Source organism: Thalassophryne amazonica, chromosome 7 (assembly GCF_902500255.1).
Source record: "Thalassophryne amazonica chromosome 7, fThaAma1.1, whole genome shotgun sequence".
Classification (NCBI taxonomy): domain Eukaryota; kingdom Metazoa; phylum Chordata; class Actinopteri; order Batrachoidiformes; family Batrachoididae; genus Thalassophryne; species Thalassophryne amazonica.
This window is the reverse complement of record NC_047109.1, coordinates 64219903-64239589: the sequence shown is the minus strand read 5'-3', so window position 1 is coordinate 64239589 and position 19687 is coordinate 64219903. Positions and strand designations below refer to the sequence as shown.

Below are 19687 nucleotides of genomic sequence, written 5' to 3'. Positions count from 1 at the left end.
GTCTGCATGTGTACGTGAAGACGGGTGTACGCCAGGTTTTTGCGCATACACACATTTTGTACATGAAGTCACTGAAACATGCACATGCTCTGAGTTCCATTTATCAGAAAAAAAACTTCTAACTGTATAATTCTGATTTGTACTCCTACTTTAAACTATGGAAAACGCTAGCAAACATTTATTTGCACAACATCATTCATTTATGGAACCAACAATTAAGGAGTGTTGGGCATCTAAAACATTTTTCAACAAAAAATCCAAAAGTTGTCCTCTTTCCTGCAAATTGTCACATTAATGCATCATTTGTTTGTTTCAGAATGCATTTGATTATCAGATACATTTCTTGTTATGGTTCATGCTCTTAAACTGTGTGGAACAGCTGATTAGTGTTCCACAACTGCTAAATGGTCTGGACCATGAGGTTAAGGGTCACTGCTTTCACGCAATGCAAGAGCCAGGGCTTTGGGAAAACATACACAGCCATGAATTATTACTTTGCAGGTCAGATAGTTTTGTAGTGGTGTAATCAACTCAATTAAAGTTATTTGTACAGTGCTAAATCACTTAAATTACCTCAATGCGATCACACACAAGCAAAGTCTAGATCAGGATCCCCAGAAAGAGAGGATGATCATTGTTCATCATTGTTTGACACTGGTGACAGCTCTTTAGTTGTACTATTAACATACAGGAAAAACATTTTAGCATTATTGTTTACTTTCTTACACAAATAGCTTTCATATTCTCTCTTAATAACTCTAATTTTTCATGTCACTTCATTTCTTCTCTTGATTTATTCACAATACTTAACATAAATCCTAGTTTCTCTGTATCTTTTCCATGCAAAATATTTTGTAAGGGTATGACTCTTTGCTGTAGCATTACATTAAGTTGGCTCACTGCAAAAACTGTCCCTCTCAAAATAAGCCAAATAATCTGAAATGTAGCCAAATTGTCTGGTATTAAGAAAAAATATCTGCCAATAGAGTAAGAAAAATTTACCTGGGTGGAATTCTCCAAACTAGCAAAATGTCTAGCAAACATTAGCAAAATGATTTTTTGATAGTGTTTTGCTAGACACAAGCAAAATGTCTGAATTATCCAAATATGCCTTAAAACTAGACAGAATTCTTATTTTACGATTAGCCTCTGTCTTACAATAAGGAAAACAGTCTTGTTCTTTTGCTTGGATGATTTGAAATCCATTGCCTTTCCTTGTTACTGGTTAAATACAGCTTGATATGTGCTGGAAAAATGTATTAAGAAAAAGTGAGACACATTTTTCTTATTTAAAAAATGCTTGACAAAATTGTTTTTCTATTAGACAAAAAATAAGTCAAATTTTCTTTAAACAAGTCTTTTTACTTTCTTAGATATCAGTTTTTGCAGTGCAGAACCTGCCTGCCTCGAGTTTAATTGTGAGCATTGGTGCACATTCATGTACTGTTTGAAACTAGAAGTGCACAAATTCAGTCCTGTGAAGAGCCAAAAATTAATCTGGATGGAGTGCCCAAAATAAATCTTAGTTTAACGTCCAAGTAAATTACTTTATAATTTTGTACAAAACTTGAAATATAAAACTAAATTCTTAATTTGACAAAACAAAATAAAGTCTTCTCTGCAGACAAAATCAATTTACATCAGAATCACAATTCCCAGTCTTCACCATTCACAATCAATTCAAAACTTTCAAAAAAATATATAAAAAAAAAAAACAATGTCTCTGTTTTGACTCAGTTCCTCCTCACTGCCATAAATGTAGACTTGCTGTCATGTGTCCCACTTGGCTTCTATTCAACATTTTGTGCTGCATTAGCAAGTTAGTGCTGCTCATTTAGTACAGAGCGGCAACAAATTCAACCCACTCTGTCAACATTAAACGCAAGCATTTGGGCGTACTTTGAATTCTATTATATTCTGGGTAAGAGGGATTTTCATATGACAATTCAATATCAGCGCTCTGCAAAATGAAGGTCACGCATTTCGGAAACACAACAAATGTTGGGACGCATTTAGCGTTTCATCACCCCGAGTTGAAAGAAGTCAGACATCGTCACATCCTTACTGCACAAATAATAAAAAGTCCATATCTTGATTTATTTATTTATTTTTACATATTGCATTTCAAAGTACGACACTCGTGTTCTTGAAGACACCCATGTATTTTGGATTTGGGCATAGTATCTTCAAAATGTCTGCCCAGCTCTAAAACACGTGGGTTGGTTGTCAGTCATTTCAGCTACTAATTGTTTTTAATTACTTGTAGTACAAAATCACCTAAAAATGATGAGTTGATTGTTGTCCTCGAGGGTGTCATATTTGGGCATACTCATATTACAGCATGGCACCAAAGGAAACATGATTCGCACTGTATGCTACAAGAGTTTTATCTTATTTGTCCTTTGATCTTCCCTCAGCAGGTGTTGGTTGCAGGGGGTTTGTGACCTGTTGCACGATGGCCTAGTGTTGACAGTGCCTTCAAAATGGGAGTAGCCAACAGACAGCATCCATACGTGACTTGTTTGACTGGATTTTGATATAATCAGTTTCCTTGGAATGTTTGTTGGACTAAGTTATGAAGTTTTACACACAACGTGGAATGTTCTACCTGGTGCAAGTCCCTTTCCTTTCTCTTCTCATTTTTTTCTCTGCTTCAGTCTAACCAGAGGAAAATAACACTGGCAAAGGTACAGATGAGGGTAAGGCAACAATACGTGGTCAGAAACAAGGTGAAGTCAAAAGGCACGGAGAGACACAATATCAGAGGGTGAGGCAGAAGGCAAAATCCGGATAAACAGAACAAGGTCAAAAACACTATGAGGCAAACGAGATGAGATCAAGGCTGGAATGAAGATACAAAAGATCAACATGCTGGCACCGCAGTGAGGGAAGTGAGGACTTAAATAATAGGTGATGTAACAAGGTGCACGTGTAATCGAGGGTTCTGGAAGGAGGTGTGGTCTGGTGAAACAAAGAGGTGGGAAGAGAGGCAAGAGTGAAAATGAGTGAACATAAAGCAGATCAAAAGCAAGAGGAGTCAGTGAATGAAAACCAATTGTTATGTGTCGGACGCAGCCCGGAGAACCGACCAGCGTTTGAAGGACCCAGTATGAAATAAGCACAGCACGGTACAAAGGATAACAAAATTTAATTACATAACAGTGAGGTGGAAAATACGAACAAATAAGTGCGCAGTCTGCGAGGTGGAATTGCGGTGTGCTCCCAGCAGCACTAACGGTCCGGAGCCAGAAACTGTTTGGACCCAAGGACCCCGCCGACACCCCCCAGGTGGCCGCGACAAACCGAGTCTGTGAAAGAAGAAACCATCATGTGAGTCCACACTCCACACACAGAGAGACCACTCAAAGGTGTACATAAACAGCAAACACTTCCTGGCTTAATTACTAATCAGCTTCCCACCCTGCAGGCATGGAACACCCTGTTCACAAACTTAACTGCAGTGGAAGCTGATTAAACGACTAACATAACAGCTCAATATAATAAGGTGTGAGGGACACCACATTTACTGACTGTACAAATGTTAGTCACAAAAACCTAACGTACCTCAGGAAGTGTGCTGACGAGTGTGAGACCTCACCCCCTCCTCTTTCACAGACCATGCATCAAACCTGGACGTTCTCTGCATCCACTGATGATGAGACTGCTCTCGAGACGACGATCTCACCCGTCTGGTCACAAGGTCGAGTCTCTGGCAAATACACACTGTGTACTCCAGACTTAAATGCCACCATGCTCCAATCCGTGTAGATGCACCACAGCTGTGAGTCCTGACGAGCTGCACTTGATCAGCCTCAGGTGATCAGGGTGAGGTCCTGAAAACTCAGCCACACAGCCACTCAGTCCTAAACGTGTACCACCTGGAAGGAAAAACAAAAGACAGCACAGAAGACAGAAACAAAAGGCAGCCAGGCCCCCCAGCCACAACAGCACCCCACCCTCACGGGAAGCCTCCCAGCGACCACACAAACCTGGCCCAGGAGAAACACCCCCCTCCAGGGACCATGGCTGGAAACCGTATCTGCATTCATCTTCCAACAGAATCTTCATCTAACAGAACGGTTGATGTCTTCTCCTCTGGCTGCATCTTTGCCTTTGTTTCTGTCAATCAATTAGCACAGGTGTGGCCAGGAGTTCTTGAACCTGTGCGGTCAGCCTTTGTCCAACCATGTGTAAAGTCTGATTAGTCATAAAACAAAAAAGACAAATACAAACAACCAAACCACCCCCCCCCCTCCCCAGAGGACCGTTCCATCAAACCCCCGGGAAGGGGAGAAAAGAAAAACAACCCAAACTTAAGCTTGCAAATAAAAACGCTAACACCCCCCCCCCCCCCCGACGACATGTAGGGACCAACACCCCCCAGAGGACATCCTGCCAGCTACAGGAGTAATAACCACAGCCGAGGTCCCTCTGGGATCCAAAGTCACCCACGGGGACTCCCAGCGCCTCCCAGAGGACCGTTCCATCAACCCCAGGAGATGCTCCCCCCTCATGACCAACGGACCCAGCCCCGGCCGTCTATGGCTAGATGGACCCACAGCCCTTTCCCCCCCAGAGGACACCACAGTCACACCCTGAGGGCGGAAACTGGGGGAAAAACAAAAGGAGAGAAAAAAAACAAACAAACAAAACAACCCCAGTCCCACCCCCTCGGCGCGGTGGAAACTGGAAGCACGTCCAGCGTCACCAACCATGACTATACCCCAGAAGTCCACCGGGAGGAGTGGAACAGCGGTTATGGCAGACGGCACAAAACGGCGCCACCCCTCCGACTTCCAAACCAGCCACCAGCTGCGGGTATATTCCACTGCCCCAAACCTCAGCCACGCTGATGGCAGACGGCTCAAAGGCGCGCTGAAGCCGGAGGTGGAACAGGGAAAAAAAAAACACCCCGAACCCCCCACTTGATCAGCCTCAGGTGATCAGGGTGAGGTCCTGAAAACTCAGCCACACAGCCACTCAGTCCTAAATGCGTGCCACCTGGAAGGAAAAACAAAAGACAGCACAGAAGACAGAAACAAAAGGCAGCCACCACCAGCCACAACACCAATGGTGAAAGTATAATGTGCCCACAGACCAACAAAAGGAAACGTGAGCAAAGAAAGGGCAAACTAGGAAACAGAGTGACAGACCCAAAAAGAGCACAAGAAGAATAAAAGATAAGACTAGAACCAAATCTGAATATGACAAAAGTATAAATCTACTCGCAAACACAGAAAATAAGATAGAGCAGATTATAACCCAAACTAGAACAGAACATGGCTGAAGTATAACTAATAACCATCACAAAAAATAAGAAACCAAAGCAAACTATGGAATGACCAGAAAATAAAGATAGAGGAGAAACAAAACCAGAACCTACAGCAAAACAGATAATAGAATGATGAGAACAAAAGATAAATGATCACAGGTGACAATACCAAAAACAAAAAGAACACAACAAGATAATAAAATTCCGAAAATACATAATAAACAAAACCAGAGAAAACATAATACAAAATGATCATAAAAGGGCAACCAAGAGGATCAAATAAGGGGAGCCCGACGACAACAGGATACAAACCCATAACCTTACCCCGAGCCAGGACCCACCCTGAATCTGCCAAAGGTGCATCAAGTATTGAGCAAAGGGTGTGAATACTGATGTACATGTGATTTCTTAGTTTTTATTGTTAAAAATAAAAATTTTCATGTTGTCATCATGAGGTGTTGTGAATAGAATTTTGAGGGAAAAAATGAAAAGTCATTTTGGAATAAGGCTATAACATAACAAAATGTGGAAAAAGTGAAGCACTGTGAGTACTTTCTGGATGCATTATATATTCTAGTCATATACACTCAACAAAAATATAAACGCAACACTTTTGGTTTTGCTCCCATTTTGTATGAGATGAACTCAAAGATCTAAAACTTTTTCCACATACACAATATCACCATTTCCCTCAAATATTGTTCACAAACCAGTCTAAATCTGTGATAGTGAGCACTTCTCCTTTGCTGAGATAATCCATCCCACCTCACAGGTGTGCCATATCAAGATGGTGATTAGACACCATGATTAGTGCACAGGTGTGCCTTAGACTGTCCACAATAAAAGGCCACTCTGAAAGGTGCAGTTTTGTTTTATTGGGGGGGATACCAGCCAGTATCTGGTGTGACCACCATTTGCCTCATGCAGTGCAACACATCTCCTTCACATCATCCGTGAAGAGAACACCTCTCCAACGTGCCAAACGCCAGCGAATGTGAGCATTTGCCCACTCAAGTTGGTTACGACGACGAACTGGAGTCAGGTCGAGACCCCGATGAGGACGACGAGCATGCAGATGAGCTTCCCTGAGACGGTTTCTGACAGTTTGTGCAGAAATTCTTTGGTTATGCAAACCGATTGTTTCAGCAGCTGTCCGAGTGGCTGGTCTCAGACGATCTTGGAGGTGAACATGCTGGATGTGGAGGTCCTGGGCTGGTGTGGTTACACGTGGTCTGCGGTTGTGAGGCTGGTTGGATGTGCTGCCAAATTCTCTGAAACGCCTTTGGAGACGGCTTATGGTAGAGAAATGAACATTCAATACACGAGCAACAGCTCTGGTTGACATTCCTGCTGTCAGCATGCCAATTGCACGCTCCCTCAAATCTTGCAACATCTGTGGCATTGTGCTGTGTGATAAAACTGCACCTTTCAGAGTGGCCTTTTATTGTGGACAGTCTAAGGCACACCTGTGCACTAATCATGGTGTCTAATCACCATCTTGATATGGCACACCTGTGAGGTGGGATGGATTATCTCAGCAAAGGAGAAGTGCTCACTTTCACAGATTTAGACTGGTTTGTGAACAATATTTGAGGGAAATGGTGATATTGTGTATGTGGAAAAAGTTTTAGATCTTTGAGTTCATCTCATACAAAATGGGAGCAAAACCAAAAGTGTTGCGTTTATATTTTTGTTGAGTGTAGTTGTCAAGTAACCTAGCCATTTGATCAAAAATCAAAATCATAATGAACAGTTACTTTGGAGGCTTAGTGGTTACCACTGTTGCCTCAGAGCAAGAAGGTCATGGGATTGCGTCTTGCCTGGTCCTTTCTTTATGGGTTTTGTATTTTCTCCCCATGTCTCTACTGTGACCAGGAAGTCACAAAGAGGTAGGCTATGGTCACCCTTACTGAACGGACAAAGTCAATTAATTAATTAATTAATTAAACACATTTGACTCATCAGATGAACAATGTGGTGTATCTGTACCCCTATACATATCTACTGGGATTGGTCACATATGTTTGTCAAAAATTTTAATAAGCTGGTAGTGTTGACTTGCTAATCAAGGCCATTAGGTTTTAACCATGTTTCAGTTCCTAATACAATGTCCAGTTTTAATTTGTGAATTCTGACAAAGCGTTTATCATGCAGACTTTGAACGTTAGTAGACACACAACCTTTTGTTGTCTTATGTGCATGCTCCTTATTGGCAGAAGTTAATGTCATGTGGCAACTCAAGAGTTCAAAGTTATGAGATTCGTTTGGCTCATGATGTATGCCGAGTACTCAATCTCTCACCCCTTCAGATGAAGGTAGACCTCGAGAAGGTCTGGAGTCCAAGTGGCGAGGACTGTTCCTCTTAACTATCTTGAAATCTCATATCAGTAAATCAATTTCACCACCCCCACGTCTCCTGTGAAGTCCTATGTGTGCTTTCTGGTTTAGCTCACTTTGGTTTTGTGTCAAATGACGGTTTATGAACAACTTCCTCTGTCATGGGAAGGTGGCCCCTCTGAGGCTTTTGGTATTACTCAGCAATCTTCTTTTCAGCCATTCCATGCTTTTGTCACAGAAGTCACAGGTTTTTACAGTGGGTGCCTGTGAGGAAGATGTGACTTCTGTGACATAGAAGCATGGAATTGCTCTTTTGGCATCAGTGTTTTTCTCAAATCATGCAGGGTTTACAAGTCTGAACACGCTGTCCACATCACCAGCTTCAGTGTGGAATGTTGCATCCACAGCTTTGACTTCAGTTTACATTGAGCATATTGTTAACATGTTGACGTCATATATATATATGTGTGTGTGTGTGTGTGTGTGTGTGTGTGTGTGTGTGTGTGTGTGTGTGTGTGTGTGTGTGTGTGTGTGTGTGTGTGTGTGTGTGTGTGTGTGTGTGTGTGTGTGTGCGTACGGTGCATCCGGAAAGTATTCACACTGCTTCAATTTTTCCACATTTTATTATGTTATAACCTTATAAATTAATAAATTTGCAAAAAACAAACAAAAAAACTTTTTCATATTGTCATTATGGGGTATTGTGTGCAGAATTTTGAGAGAAAAAAATGAATTCCATCCATTTTGGCTGTAAAATGTAAAAAGACAAAATGTGGAAAAGGCGTAGCGTTGTGAATACTTTCCGGATGCACAGTATACATTTAGAAAACAGGATATAAGACTTGAGCGAGTCTTAAGCATGTAAGACTGCTTATGAAGGCTGTAAACTGAGTTTTTAAAATGGAAATTACGGAATTTTGAGGCACAGCAAGTGCTCAACTGTTCAAAAAAGTTTGAGACAGGTGTTTTAGATTTTAGAATGAAGATCTTGTTCATATATGGAGAGGGACTGTCGCTAGCTGCTTCTTGTTCTGTCTTATATCATCACATGCATGTACAATAGTGTTCAGAATAATAGTAGTGCTATGTGACTAAAAAGATTAATCCAGGTTTTGAGTATATTTCTTATTGTTACATGGGAAACAAGGTACCAGTAGATTCAGTAGATTCTCACAAATCCAACAAGACCAAGCATTCATGATATGCACACTCTTAAGGCTATGAAATTGGGCTATTAGTAAAAAAGTAGAAAAGGGGGTGTTCACAATAACAGTAGTGTGGCATTCAGTCAGTGAGTTCAGCAATTTTGTGGAACAAACAGGTGTGAATCAGGTGTCCCCTATGTAAGGATGAAGCAAGCACCTGTTGAACATGCTTTTCTCTTTGAAAGCCTGAGGAAAATGGGACGTTCAAGACATTGTGCAGAAGAACAGCGTAGTTTGATTAAAAAGTTGATTGGAGAGAGGAAAACTTATACGCAGGTGCAAAAAATTCTAGGCTGTTCATCTACAATGATCTCCAATGCTTTAAAATGGACAAAAAAAAATGGATCAAAATAGATAGAAGAATAACCAGAATGGCAAAGGCTCACCCACTGATCAGCTCCAGGATGATCAAAGACAGTCTGGAGTTACCTGTAAGTGCCGTGACAGTTAGAAGATGCCTATGTGAAGCCAATTTATTTGCAAGAATCCCCCGGCAAAGTCCCTCTGTTAAATAAAAGACGTGGAGAAGAGGTTACAATTTGCCAAAGAACACATCAACTGGACTAAAGAGAAATGGAGGAAAATTTGTGGACTGATGAGAGTAAAATTGTTCTTTTTTGGTCCAACGGCAGCAGACAATTTGTGTTTCTCCTACTATGGTGTTGGGCCTATATATCGCATACCAGGTATCATGCATCAGTTTGGATATGTCAAAATACTTGAAGAGGTCATGTTTCCTTATGCTGAAGAGGACATGCCCTTGAAATGGGTGTTTCAACAAGACAATGACCCCAAGCACACTAGTAAACAAGCAAAATCTTGGTTCCAAACCAACAAAATTAATGCCTTTGCTCAAAAAGTAAATGAGTCCACCCACCACTTTAATCATATCTTAGATCTTGTTCTGACTTATGGTATGGAAATAGAAGACTTAACAGTATTCCCTGAAAACTCCCTTCTGTCTGATCATTTTTTAATAACATTTACATTTACCCTGATGGACTACCCTGCAGTGGGGAATAAGTTTCATTACACCAGAAGTCTTTCAGAAAGCGCTGTAACTAGGTTTAAGGATATGATTCCTTCTTTATGTTCTCTAATATCATATACCAACACAGAGCAGAGTAGCTACCTAAACTCTGTAAGGGAGTTAGAGTATCTCGTCAATAGTTTTACATCCTCTTTGAAGACAACTTTGGATGCTGTAGCTCCTCTGAAAAAGAGAGCTTTAAATCAGAAGTGTCTGACTCCGTGGTATAACTCACAAACTCGTAGCTTAAAGCAGATAACCCGTAAGTTGGAGAGGAAATGGCGTCTCACTAATTTAGAAGATCTTCACTTAGCCTGGAAAAAGAGTTTGTTGCTCTATAAAAAAGCCCTCCGTAAAGCTAGGACATCTTTCTACTCATCACTAATTGAAGAAAATAAGAATAACCTCAGGTTTCTTTTCAGCACTGTAGCCAGGCTGACAAAGAGTCAGAGCTCTATTGAGCTGAGTATTCCATTAACTTTAACTAGTAATGACTTCATGACTTTCTTTGCTAACAAAATTTTGACTATTAGAGAAAAAATTACTCATAACCATCCCAAAGATGTATCATTATCTTTGGCTGCTTTCAGTGATGCCGGTATTTGGTTAGACTCTTTCTCTCCGATTGTTCTGTCTGAGTTATTTTCATTAGTTACTTCATCCAAACCATCAACATGTTTATTAGACCCCATTCCTGCCAGGCTGCTCAAGGAAGTCCTACCATTATTTAATGCTTCAATCTTAAATATGATCAATCTATCTTTGTTAGTTGGTTATGTACCACAGGCCTTTAAGGTGGCAGTAATTAAACCATTACTTAAAAAGCCATCACTTGACCCAGCTATCTTAGCTAATTATAGGCCAATCTCCAACCTTCCTTTTCTCTCAAAGATTCTTGAGAGGGTAGTTGTAAAACAGCTAACTGATCACCTGCAGAGGAATGGTCTATTTGAAGAGTTTCAGTCAGGTTTTAGAATTCATCATAGTACAGAAACAGCATTAGTGAAGGTTACAAATGATCTTCTTATGGCTTCGGACAGTGGACTTATCACTGTGCTTGTTCTGTTGGACCTCAGTGCTGCTTTTGATACTGTTGACCATAAAATTTTATTACAGAGATTAGAGCATGTCATAGGTATTAAAGGCACTGCGCTGCGGTGGTTTGAATCATATTTGTCTAATAGATTACAGTTTGTTCATGTAAATGGGGAATCTTCTTCACAGACTAAAGTTAATTATGGAGTTCCACAAGGTTCTGTGCTAGGACCAATTTTATTCACTTTATACATGCTTCCCTTAGGCAGTATTATTAGACGGTATTGCTTAAATTTTCATTGTTACGCAGATGATACCCAGCTTTATCTATCCATGAAGCCAGAGGATACACACCAATTAGCTAAACTGCAGGATTGTCTTACAGACATAAAGACATGGATGACCTCTAATTTCCTGCTTTTAAACTCAGATAAAACTGAAGTTATTGTACTTGGCCCCACAAATCTTAGAAGCATGGTGTCTAACCAGATCGTTACTCTGGATGGCATTTCCCTGATCTCTAGTAATACTGTGAGAAATCTTGGAGTCATTTTTGATCAGGATATGTCATTCAAAGCGCATATTAAACAAATATGTAGGACTGCCTTTTTGCATTTACGCAATATCTCTAAAATCAGAAAGGTCTTGTCTCAGAGTGATGCTGAAAAACTAATTCATGCATTTATTTCCTCTAGGCTGGACTATTGTAATTCATTATTATCAGGTTGTCCTAAAAGTTCCCTAAAAAGCCTTCAGTTGGTTCAGAATGCTGCAGCTAGAGTACTGACGGGGACTAGCAGGAGAGAGCATATCTCACCCGTGTTGGCCTCTCTTCATTGGCTTCCTGTTAATTCTAGAATAGAATTTAAAATTCTTCTTCTTACTTATAAGGTTTTGAATAATCAGGTCCCATCTTATCTTAGGGACCTCGTAGTACCATATTACCCCATTAGAGCGCTTCGCTCTCAGACTGAGGGCTTACTTGTAGTTCCTAGGGTTTGTAAGAGTAGAATGGGAGGCAGAGCCTTCAGCTTTCAGGCTCCTCTCCTGTGGAACCAGCTCCCAATTCAGATCAGGGAGACAGATACCCTCTCTACTTTTAAGATTAGGCTTAAAACTTTCCTTTTCGCTAAGGCTTATAGTTAGGACTGGATCGGGTGACCCTGGACCATCCCTTGGTTATGCTGCTTTAGACGTAGATTGTGGGGGGGTTCCCATGATGCACTGTTTCTTTCTCTTTTTGCTCCGTATGCATCACTCTGCATTTAATCATTAGTGATCGATCTCTGCCCCCCTTCACGGCATGTCTTTTTCCTGTTTTTTTCCCTCAGCCCCAACCAGTCTCAGCAGAAGACTGCCCCTCCCTGAGCCTGGTTCTGCTGGAGGTTTCTTCCTGTTAAAAGGGAGTTTTTCCTTCCCACTGTGGCCACGTGCTTGCTCATAGGGGGTCGTTTTGACCGTTGGGGTTTTTCATAATTATTGTATGGCCTTGCCTTACAATATGGAGCGCCTTGGGGCAACTGTTTGTTGTGATTTGGCGCTATATAAGAAAAAAGTTGATTGATTGATTGATTGATTGATGTGAAGAAATCATGTAAAACTGTGGTTATACAACTAAATACTAGTTTAGTGATTCACAGGATTGCTAAAAAAGCAGTTTGAACATAATAGTTTTGAGTTTGTAGCGTCAACAGCAGATGCTGCTATTATTGTGAACACCCCCTTTTCTACTTTTTTAACTAATAGCCCAATTTCATAGCCTTAAGAGTGTGCATATCATGAATGCTTGGTCTTGTTTGGGGAGGTGATGGTCTAGTGGTTAAGGTGTTGGGCTTGAGACCAGAAGATCCTGGGTTCAAATCCACACCTGACTGGAAAATCACTAAGGGCCCTTGGGCAAGGTCTTTAATCCCCTATTTCTCCCGGTGTGTAGTGAACGCCTTGTATGGCAGCACCCTGACATCGGGGTGAATGTGAGGCATAATTGTAAAGCACTTTGAGCGTCTGATGCAGATGGAAAAGCGCTATATAAATGCAGTCCATTTATTTGTTGGATTTGTGAGAATCTACTGGTACCTTGTTTCCCATGTAACAATAAGAAATATACTCAAAACCTGGATTAATTTCTTTTAGTCACATAGCACTACTATTATTCTGAACACTACTGTATCCCTGGTTCTCAAGACCAGGCACCTAAGTGGCTCTACTCTACTCTTTTCTACTCTCCTATTTTACTCTTGCTTTTTAGATATTTAGATATACCTTTATACTAGCATAGTTCCACCTTAGAATTGGAATATAATATACGAGGTCTGTTAGAAAAGTAATGGACCTTTTTATTTTTTGCAAAAACTATATGGATTTGAATCATGTGTGATTGCATCAGCCAAGCTTGAACCTTCGTGCGCATGCGTGAGTTTTTTCACGTCTGTCGGTTGTGTCATTCGCCTGTGAGCACGCCTTGTGGGAGGAGTGGTCCAGCCCCCTCGTCAGATTTTCATTATCAGGAAATTGGCTGATCGACTGCCGCTTTGCTTCATCAAAATTTTTTCAGAAAGTGTGAGAGACAGCCAAGTGGAAACCATTTGGAAAATTCAGATGGCTTTCGGTGAAGATCTTATGGGGATCACACAGATTAAGGACAATTACAACTGGATTAAAGACGGCCCACAGCGGCGGAGGGCGCACCGCGCAGCGGAGAAAGTCACCACGGAGCCGCTCATTGCGCGGGACAAAAGCACCTCCGTGTTGGTCTCACAGGACAAGCCCTAACAGGCCCAGCTCTTGCACCATTCGAAAGATTCAGACGGTTTTCGGTGGCTTTTCAGTCGTGTGACTATCCGAGAAATTGTGGACGAGCTGGACATGCCATAACATGTCCTGTGAGGCTTCATCACGGCGTTGCTTTTTGTTCTGTGCCCTGCGCCTCCATCCCAACGCGTGAATTTCTCTGCTGCTCTTTCCATTACAAAAACTCCTGTAACAGTGGAATGTGCCGAAAAAGTGCTATGTCCAGCTGTCTTGCCATTTCTCTGGTAGTCAGACGACGTCCCGGACCAACAAAGCATTCACTTTGGATATGATCTGGTCATTTGAGCCTGTCGATCGCCGCTCGGTGCGCGGCGCGCCATCCGCCGCTGTGGGCCGTCTTTAATCCAGTTGTAATTGTCCTTAATCTGTGTGATCCCCATAAGATCTTCACCGAAAGCCATCTGAATTTTCCAAATGGTTTCCACTTGGCTGTCTCTCACACTTTCTGAAAAAATTTTTGATGAAGCAAAGCGGCAGTCGATCAGCCAATTTCCTGACAATGAAAATCCGCCGAGGGGGCTGGACCACTCCTCCCACAAGGCGTGCTCACAGGCGAATGACACAACCGACAGGCGTGAAAAAACTCACGCATGCGCACGAAGGTTCAAGCTTGGCTGATGCAATCACACATGATTCAAATCCATATAGTTTTTGCAAAAAATAAAAAGGTCCGTTACTTTTCTAACAGACCTCGTACAAGATATACCTTACTGAATTTTCATGTCATCAGGTGATGTTTCTCGTTCATCAGTGGTTGTTCCAAAGTGGGGAGCGGGGATGTTGCAACCCCACCCTTTAGCCACTGACAAATGTGTCATGAAATGTGTGATGAAACATAGGAAAGACCTTGCATAAATAAAGGTTAAATGCTGATTTTGATGAATGCTGCTGCATCCATAATTAGTTACTGCAGTGCACAGCTCAGTTCATTTGATTGAATTTCCCCAAAGATTTCCAGTGTTTAAAATCAAAATTGTGTACTAACAACCATGATGGTCCAGTCAGTATTTAGCTTCTTAGATTGCCTTAGAATGCAACAAAAAGGCGATACTATGTTGTTGTTTTTTTGTTGTTTTTTTTAAACCTCTGTCTCACCCCTGTTTGTTTGTTTGTTTGTTTGTTTGTTTGTTTTTCATATGTCATTATTAAATTTTTACTAAAGATTGCTGATAGGCAAGATGTGATTCAGTTTTCAATGTCATAGGTGAAAGGGCAAAGTTAGGAAAAATCTTGGAAAATTGGAGGAATCCCTATCTTCAACACTGAACGAATTTTCAAAAATTCGTAAGTCTGTCAAAAAAGATCAAATTTATTTCATATTTGAGAGTGTTATGTAGAATGGTATCCTATATCGACTGACAGAGTTTGATCCGCATCTGATCCAGACTACAGATTTTGTCACCATTTAAATTTAACATTAAAAACCCCTTTTAATGTAATTTACATTATATCTTAATCAAAACGGGCCCCAATCATTCTCATATTTGAAAGTGAGGTGCAGACTGGCACTCACTATCACCTGACAAAGTTTGATCCAGATCTTATCCCAAATGTGGATTTTGTGGACATTTGAATTGAATATATTGAAAAGCCCATTTGGTGTACATTTTGCATTATATCTCAGTCAAAAGTGCCTCAATCACTCTCATTTGTGACAATGAGGTGAAAACGTTTGATCCGTACTGAGGATTTAGCGGTTGTTTGATGTTCTTTTTAACACTGAAAAGCCCTATGATCTATATTTTTGTATTATATATAAGCCACTTCTAACAGGACTTTGACCTTGAAAATTTTTCCTGAGGTAAAAATTTGTGGAATTGGAAACTAGTGTTGGCAGAGGTTTGCTGTCTACGGGCACAGTGCTCTAGTTTTTTGCTGTTGTTGTTGTTTTGTTTGTTTGGTTGGTTGGTTTTACCCGGATGCCTCTGGTCCGTTCAAATAGGAGTTTGCCTTCAGGAAGCAAATCCCAGCCCTTCACCTGAAGCTCAGTTCACCTGTTATACATGCAACCACCTTGTCACCTGCACCTCCCCGAGCTACATCCCCGCAATGTGGAGCAGACTGTTGTAATGAAAAATGTACTTTAGTAAAAAAAAATAGATTACTCACCTAAAAAAACTATTTATAGGATAAGTGTTGAAACACTTTTTAAAATGTGAAAAGTGTTCATTCCTCTCCAAACAACTTTTGTATTTATGCACGTTACTTGTAGCACATTACTACCCACTCCTGGTTATTATAAGTTCAACATGTGGATTTAGAATTTTTACAAGGTCAGAGCAAACAACCCCCCACCCCCATGATCTCTGGTGCCCTGAGAGTTTACTCAGACCCCAACATGGGAACCAGGGGTGTAAACCTTTAGCATGTTTAAACCTTTGGCATGTTTTTTTTTTGTTTTTTTTGTGACACGTCCTTCTCTCAGAATGGCCCTTGGAATGACACTGCCCAAAAATAAACTCACATGACATGACAGGAGCCCCCCCGCCTCTTGGGGCCCTGCTACTTGATGTGTAAACCCTTTTAAGCAACAGCTTAATCATCACTCTGAGAGACGTAAATGCGGTTGAGACTGTCGAGTCAGGGAAAAACAGGTAGATGGCGAGCGGCAGATGGAGCATTCGAGTCACACGTAATTGCTGCTGCAGGAACAGCTGCCAAACATTTAGGCAAAGTGACCATTAAGCCTCCGGACTGGTTTGTGGCTATCTGCATTTTATTAAAGCTATGTCTCTGAACATCTTATGCTTATTTCACTCCGTAGGTCAAAGTGTGGTTCCAGAACAGGAGGATGAAATGGAAACGAGTGAAAGGCGGCCAGCAGGGGGCAGCAGCTCGAGAGAAAGAACTGGTGAATGTGAAAAAGGGGAAGCTGCTGCCGTCGGAGTTCTCTGGCATCGTGGCGCTCCACCATTCAACGGACTCCTTAGCCAATGAGGACAGTCACGACAGCGACCAGAGCTGCGAGCATGCTCACTTATGATGCACAACAACTGTCCCCGCCCCCTCAGAGTAGGCCCGCCTCTGCCTCAGGACTGTCCTTACAAGGAGGGCTGTTTGCTGATTTGCCATCGTCATACAGCGATGCTAAATAAGTGTACAAATGTACAAAGGAATAATGAGTGTTGTGTAAAGAAATGCAGTCACCATGCACAAAAAAAAAGTAACACGTAAAGGAAGATTCTGGAACACTTCAACGTGCCATTGCCACACTTCCTAATTAAAAGCCAATAAGAATTATACGAAAGATTGATATTTAATGGCTATACAAGAATTATTGTATAGTGTATTTTGGACTCAAATTATATTTACTCAAATCATTGTGAACATTCCATGTTGTGTGTTGACTGTAAAACTTCATAACTTAATCCAACTCAAACATTTCAAGGAAACTGTCAAACAAGTCAAGTATGAATGCAATCTGTTGGCTGCTCCCATTTTGCTTTGGGTTGCCAACAGCAGATTAGAAATGGATCAGCATGTTGATTTAGCACATTTTACACCAGATACCCTTCCGAAGGAAGCTGTTGAGTGTCAAGCATGAATAAAGGCTTTAATTACATAAAATAAATGTAATTAGTATTGAATAAAACCCATTAGCCAATTTGAAGTAATTAAATGCGATCAGATTCGTCTGTCGTCTTCACAGCCAGACATGGATCCCTCCAGCTTCTATCGGGGTTATGATTTAAAGCAGTCTAGGGTTTTCTCAGGACATTAAGATATACATGAGTGCTGAATATCAGTCCCCCAGCTTTATCCTTTAGGACCATTTTCCATCTTCAGGAAACAGTTTTGTGTTAGTTTTAAGATGGGGTGTGTTCACGTGTAGTGCTGGTGTGTTGATTATATGGCAGGAGAATATCTTTCACCATAGATCAGTAAAAACCAGTACCTAGCGTGTGTTTGTGGAATTTAATGGCACAACACTGCACACACACCCTGGTGATACACCCATCTAAAGTGATTTGAAAATAATCCCCAAACGAAATACGTTTGTGCCATATTTTAAGCAGGGAGTGTGTGGAGATCAGGTCTATGAACAGGAGATAATTCAGTTCTCATCGGGGGCTTGGACTTTAAATATGCTTTGAAAGAAAAATAGACTGCTGATCGCACATCATTAAGATTAGCACAGACTTGGATACACAACATATTACAAACAACAATAAAACCCTCTGTGACAGACTGGCGTCCTGTCCAGGGTGTACCCTGCCAAACACTCTATGACTGCTGGGGTAGGCTCCAGCCTGGACTAAGTGGTTGAAGATGAGTGAGTGACTGAGTGAGTAATAAAACCCTCAACCTTAACAATAAAATGAAAGCTCACTCAATCCATCCTTGTCATAGGGCATAACAGCACACACACAATTTCCTGTCAGAGTGAACAGTTTTTAACTGACCTTAACATGCACTGCAGGTGATGGGTCTCCATACTTCGTTCATTCAAGAATTTACATGAGGTCCATCTCAAAGGTGAAATCAGGTTCATCTTGTGTACATGGCTCATCCACAGAGGTCAGAGAACAGTCATCACCATCATACCAAAGGTAACATGTAAATGTAAATGGTGTTAATCCAAATGTCTCTGCAGTCACTACACTTACAGGGTTATGTCTCTTCTGTTTGCTGATTCCACGTGTGTTGCGCACACAAATTCCTGTGCTCACCAGAAAACCTTTCACTTTTGAGTGCACCCTCTTTGAAGCAATGTACAATCACTTTGCACACTTGTGTCTTGAAGGCAAAAGCAGGTGCTACTTTGATTGAGCAATTTTATATTTTATCAACAAAAGGCCCATAACTAATGAGGTGATTTTGTCCTCCTCATTAGTCCTTTGTGCTCAGTGTCCTGGTTTGCACTGAGATTTCTCACCACTTAAAAATCAAAGTGTGAGCAGACACACCTTAAATATGCCACAGGCCATGAGTATTAGATGATCAAAATATAGAACATATTCCCTTAAAGGATAAAAGAGAAGAAAATAGGTTCTAAAAAAACCTGCCACCTGTGACTGTACCTCAGTTGGGAGAGCAGGTGGGGAATCCCTTCCTGACCATATCCGAATGTGAACGTACAAAATGCTTAAAGCTACTATGACACTTTCATTTTTGTCACTGAAATTGATTACAAATGTATCAATTTCATTTAATCAGAATAAGATTTGATGGTTGTAATTGTTTTTTTTAACTGAACATAAATGGTATTGTGGTAACTAATGTCATCAACATGTTTGAGTTGAAATATCTTCTGAGGTTTTACAATACTGAGAAGGAGGCAGGCCAAGGCTTTGATTTGCACTGTTGCGCATACAGTAACGCACATCGGCTGCTTTCTGTATGTGATGTATATGACAATGTTATTGAATTATTGATCAAATCAAGCACCAGGAACGCAAACCTTTTTGAGCTAATATAATTGATCTGTAAATAACTGTCTTGCCTTACAATCATTTTATAGCCACAATATTAAGCTCACTCAGTAACAAACACACAAACAGTTCCTCAGTCAACACTTTTCCGCCTGGAGAGTATGTAAACAAACCTGAAATGAATATTTTATGGACGTCTTTTCAGGGGCACTTGCAGATCAAATAAACTTAACCAGTGGTGAATTAAATTGTTTCTCATTGCATAATTTCATTTGCATCTAGTACCAAGCCGATGTGTGCTCCATGACGTGCATCTGAGATGAATTAACAGTGCACGGAGTGCCAAAAGCTGGCGAAGGGGTTGCATGCTAAATTCACATTTGCCTCCAGGCAGGGTTGAGACCCCCACCAAGGCTCCAAAGGGGAACCCGCAAAGGAATGGATTCTGTTACAAAAGGCAGTTGAAAATAATTTCATGACTTGATCTCATCTTTCACCACATTGTGATTGTGCATTGTAATTTTCTGAAGAGGCAAGTTATATTTCAACATTTTTTCTCTCTCAAGAAGCATTACATACTATATGATTGAGTTAAGGTGGCATGTTAATAACAGTGCAGCACCAA

General features: G+C 41.0%; 1 protein-coding gene and 1 long non-coding RNA gene across 2 annotated transcripts in view; one reads left to right on the top strand and one right to left on the bottom strand.

Annotated features, from left to right (window-relative positions):
* The window catches only part of meox2a (mesenchyme homeobox 2a), a 38437-nt gene extending 19619 nt beyond the window's left edge, over positions 1-18818 (top strand). Inside the window, exon 3 of the mRNA XM_034174333.1 lies at positions 16455-18818. Within this exon, the coding sequence (XP_034030224.1) occupies positions 16455-16673 (219 nt within the window). The 3' untranslated portion in view covers positions 16674-18818. The remainder of the gene's footprint in view (positions 1-16454) is intronic.
* Positions 553-17161, bottom strand: LOC117514048. The gene is made up of 4 exons (XR_004561785.1): positions 17084-17161; positions 12049-12053; positions 3986-3989; positions 553-563 (listed from the first exon to the last, which is right to left on the bottom strand). It is a non-coding gene; the product is annotated as an uncharacterized LOC117514048 (long non-coding RNA).
* Positions 18819-19687: the final 869 nt, after the last annotated feature.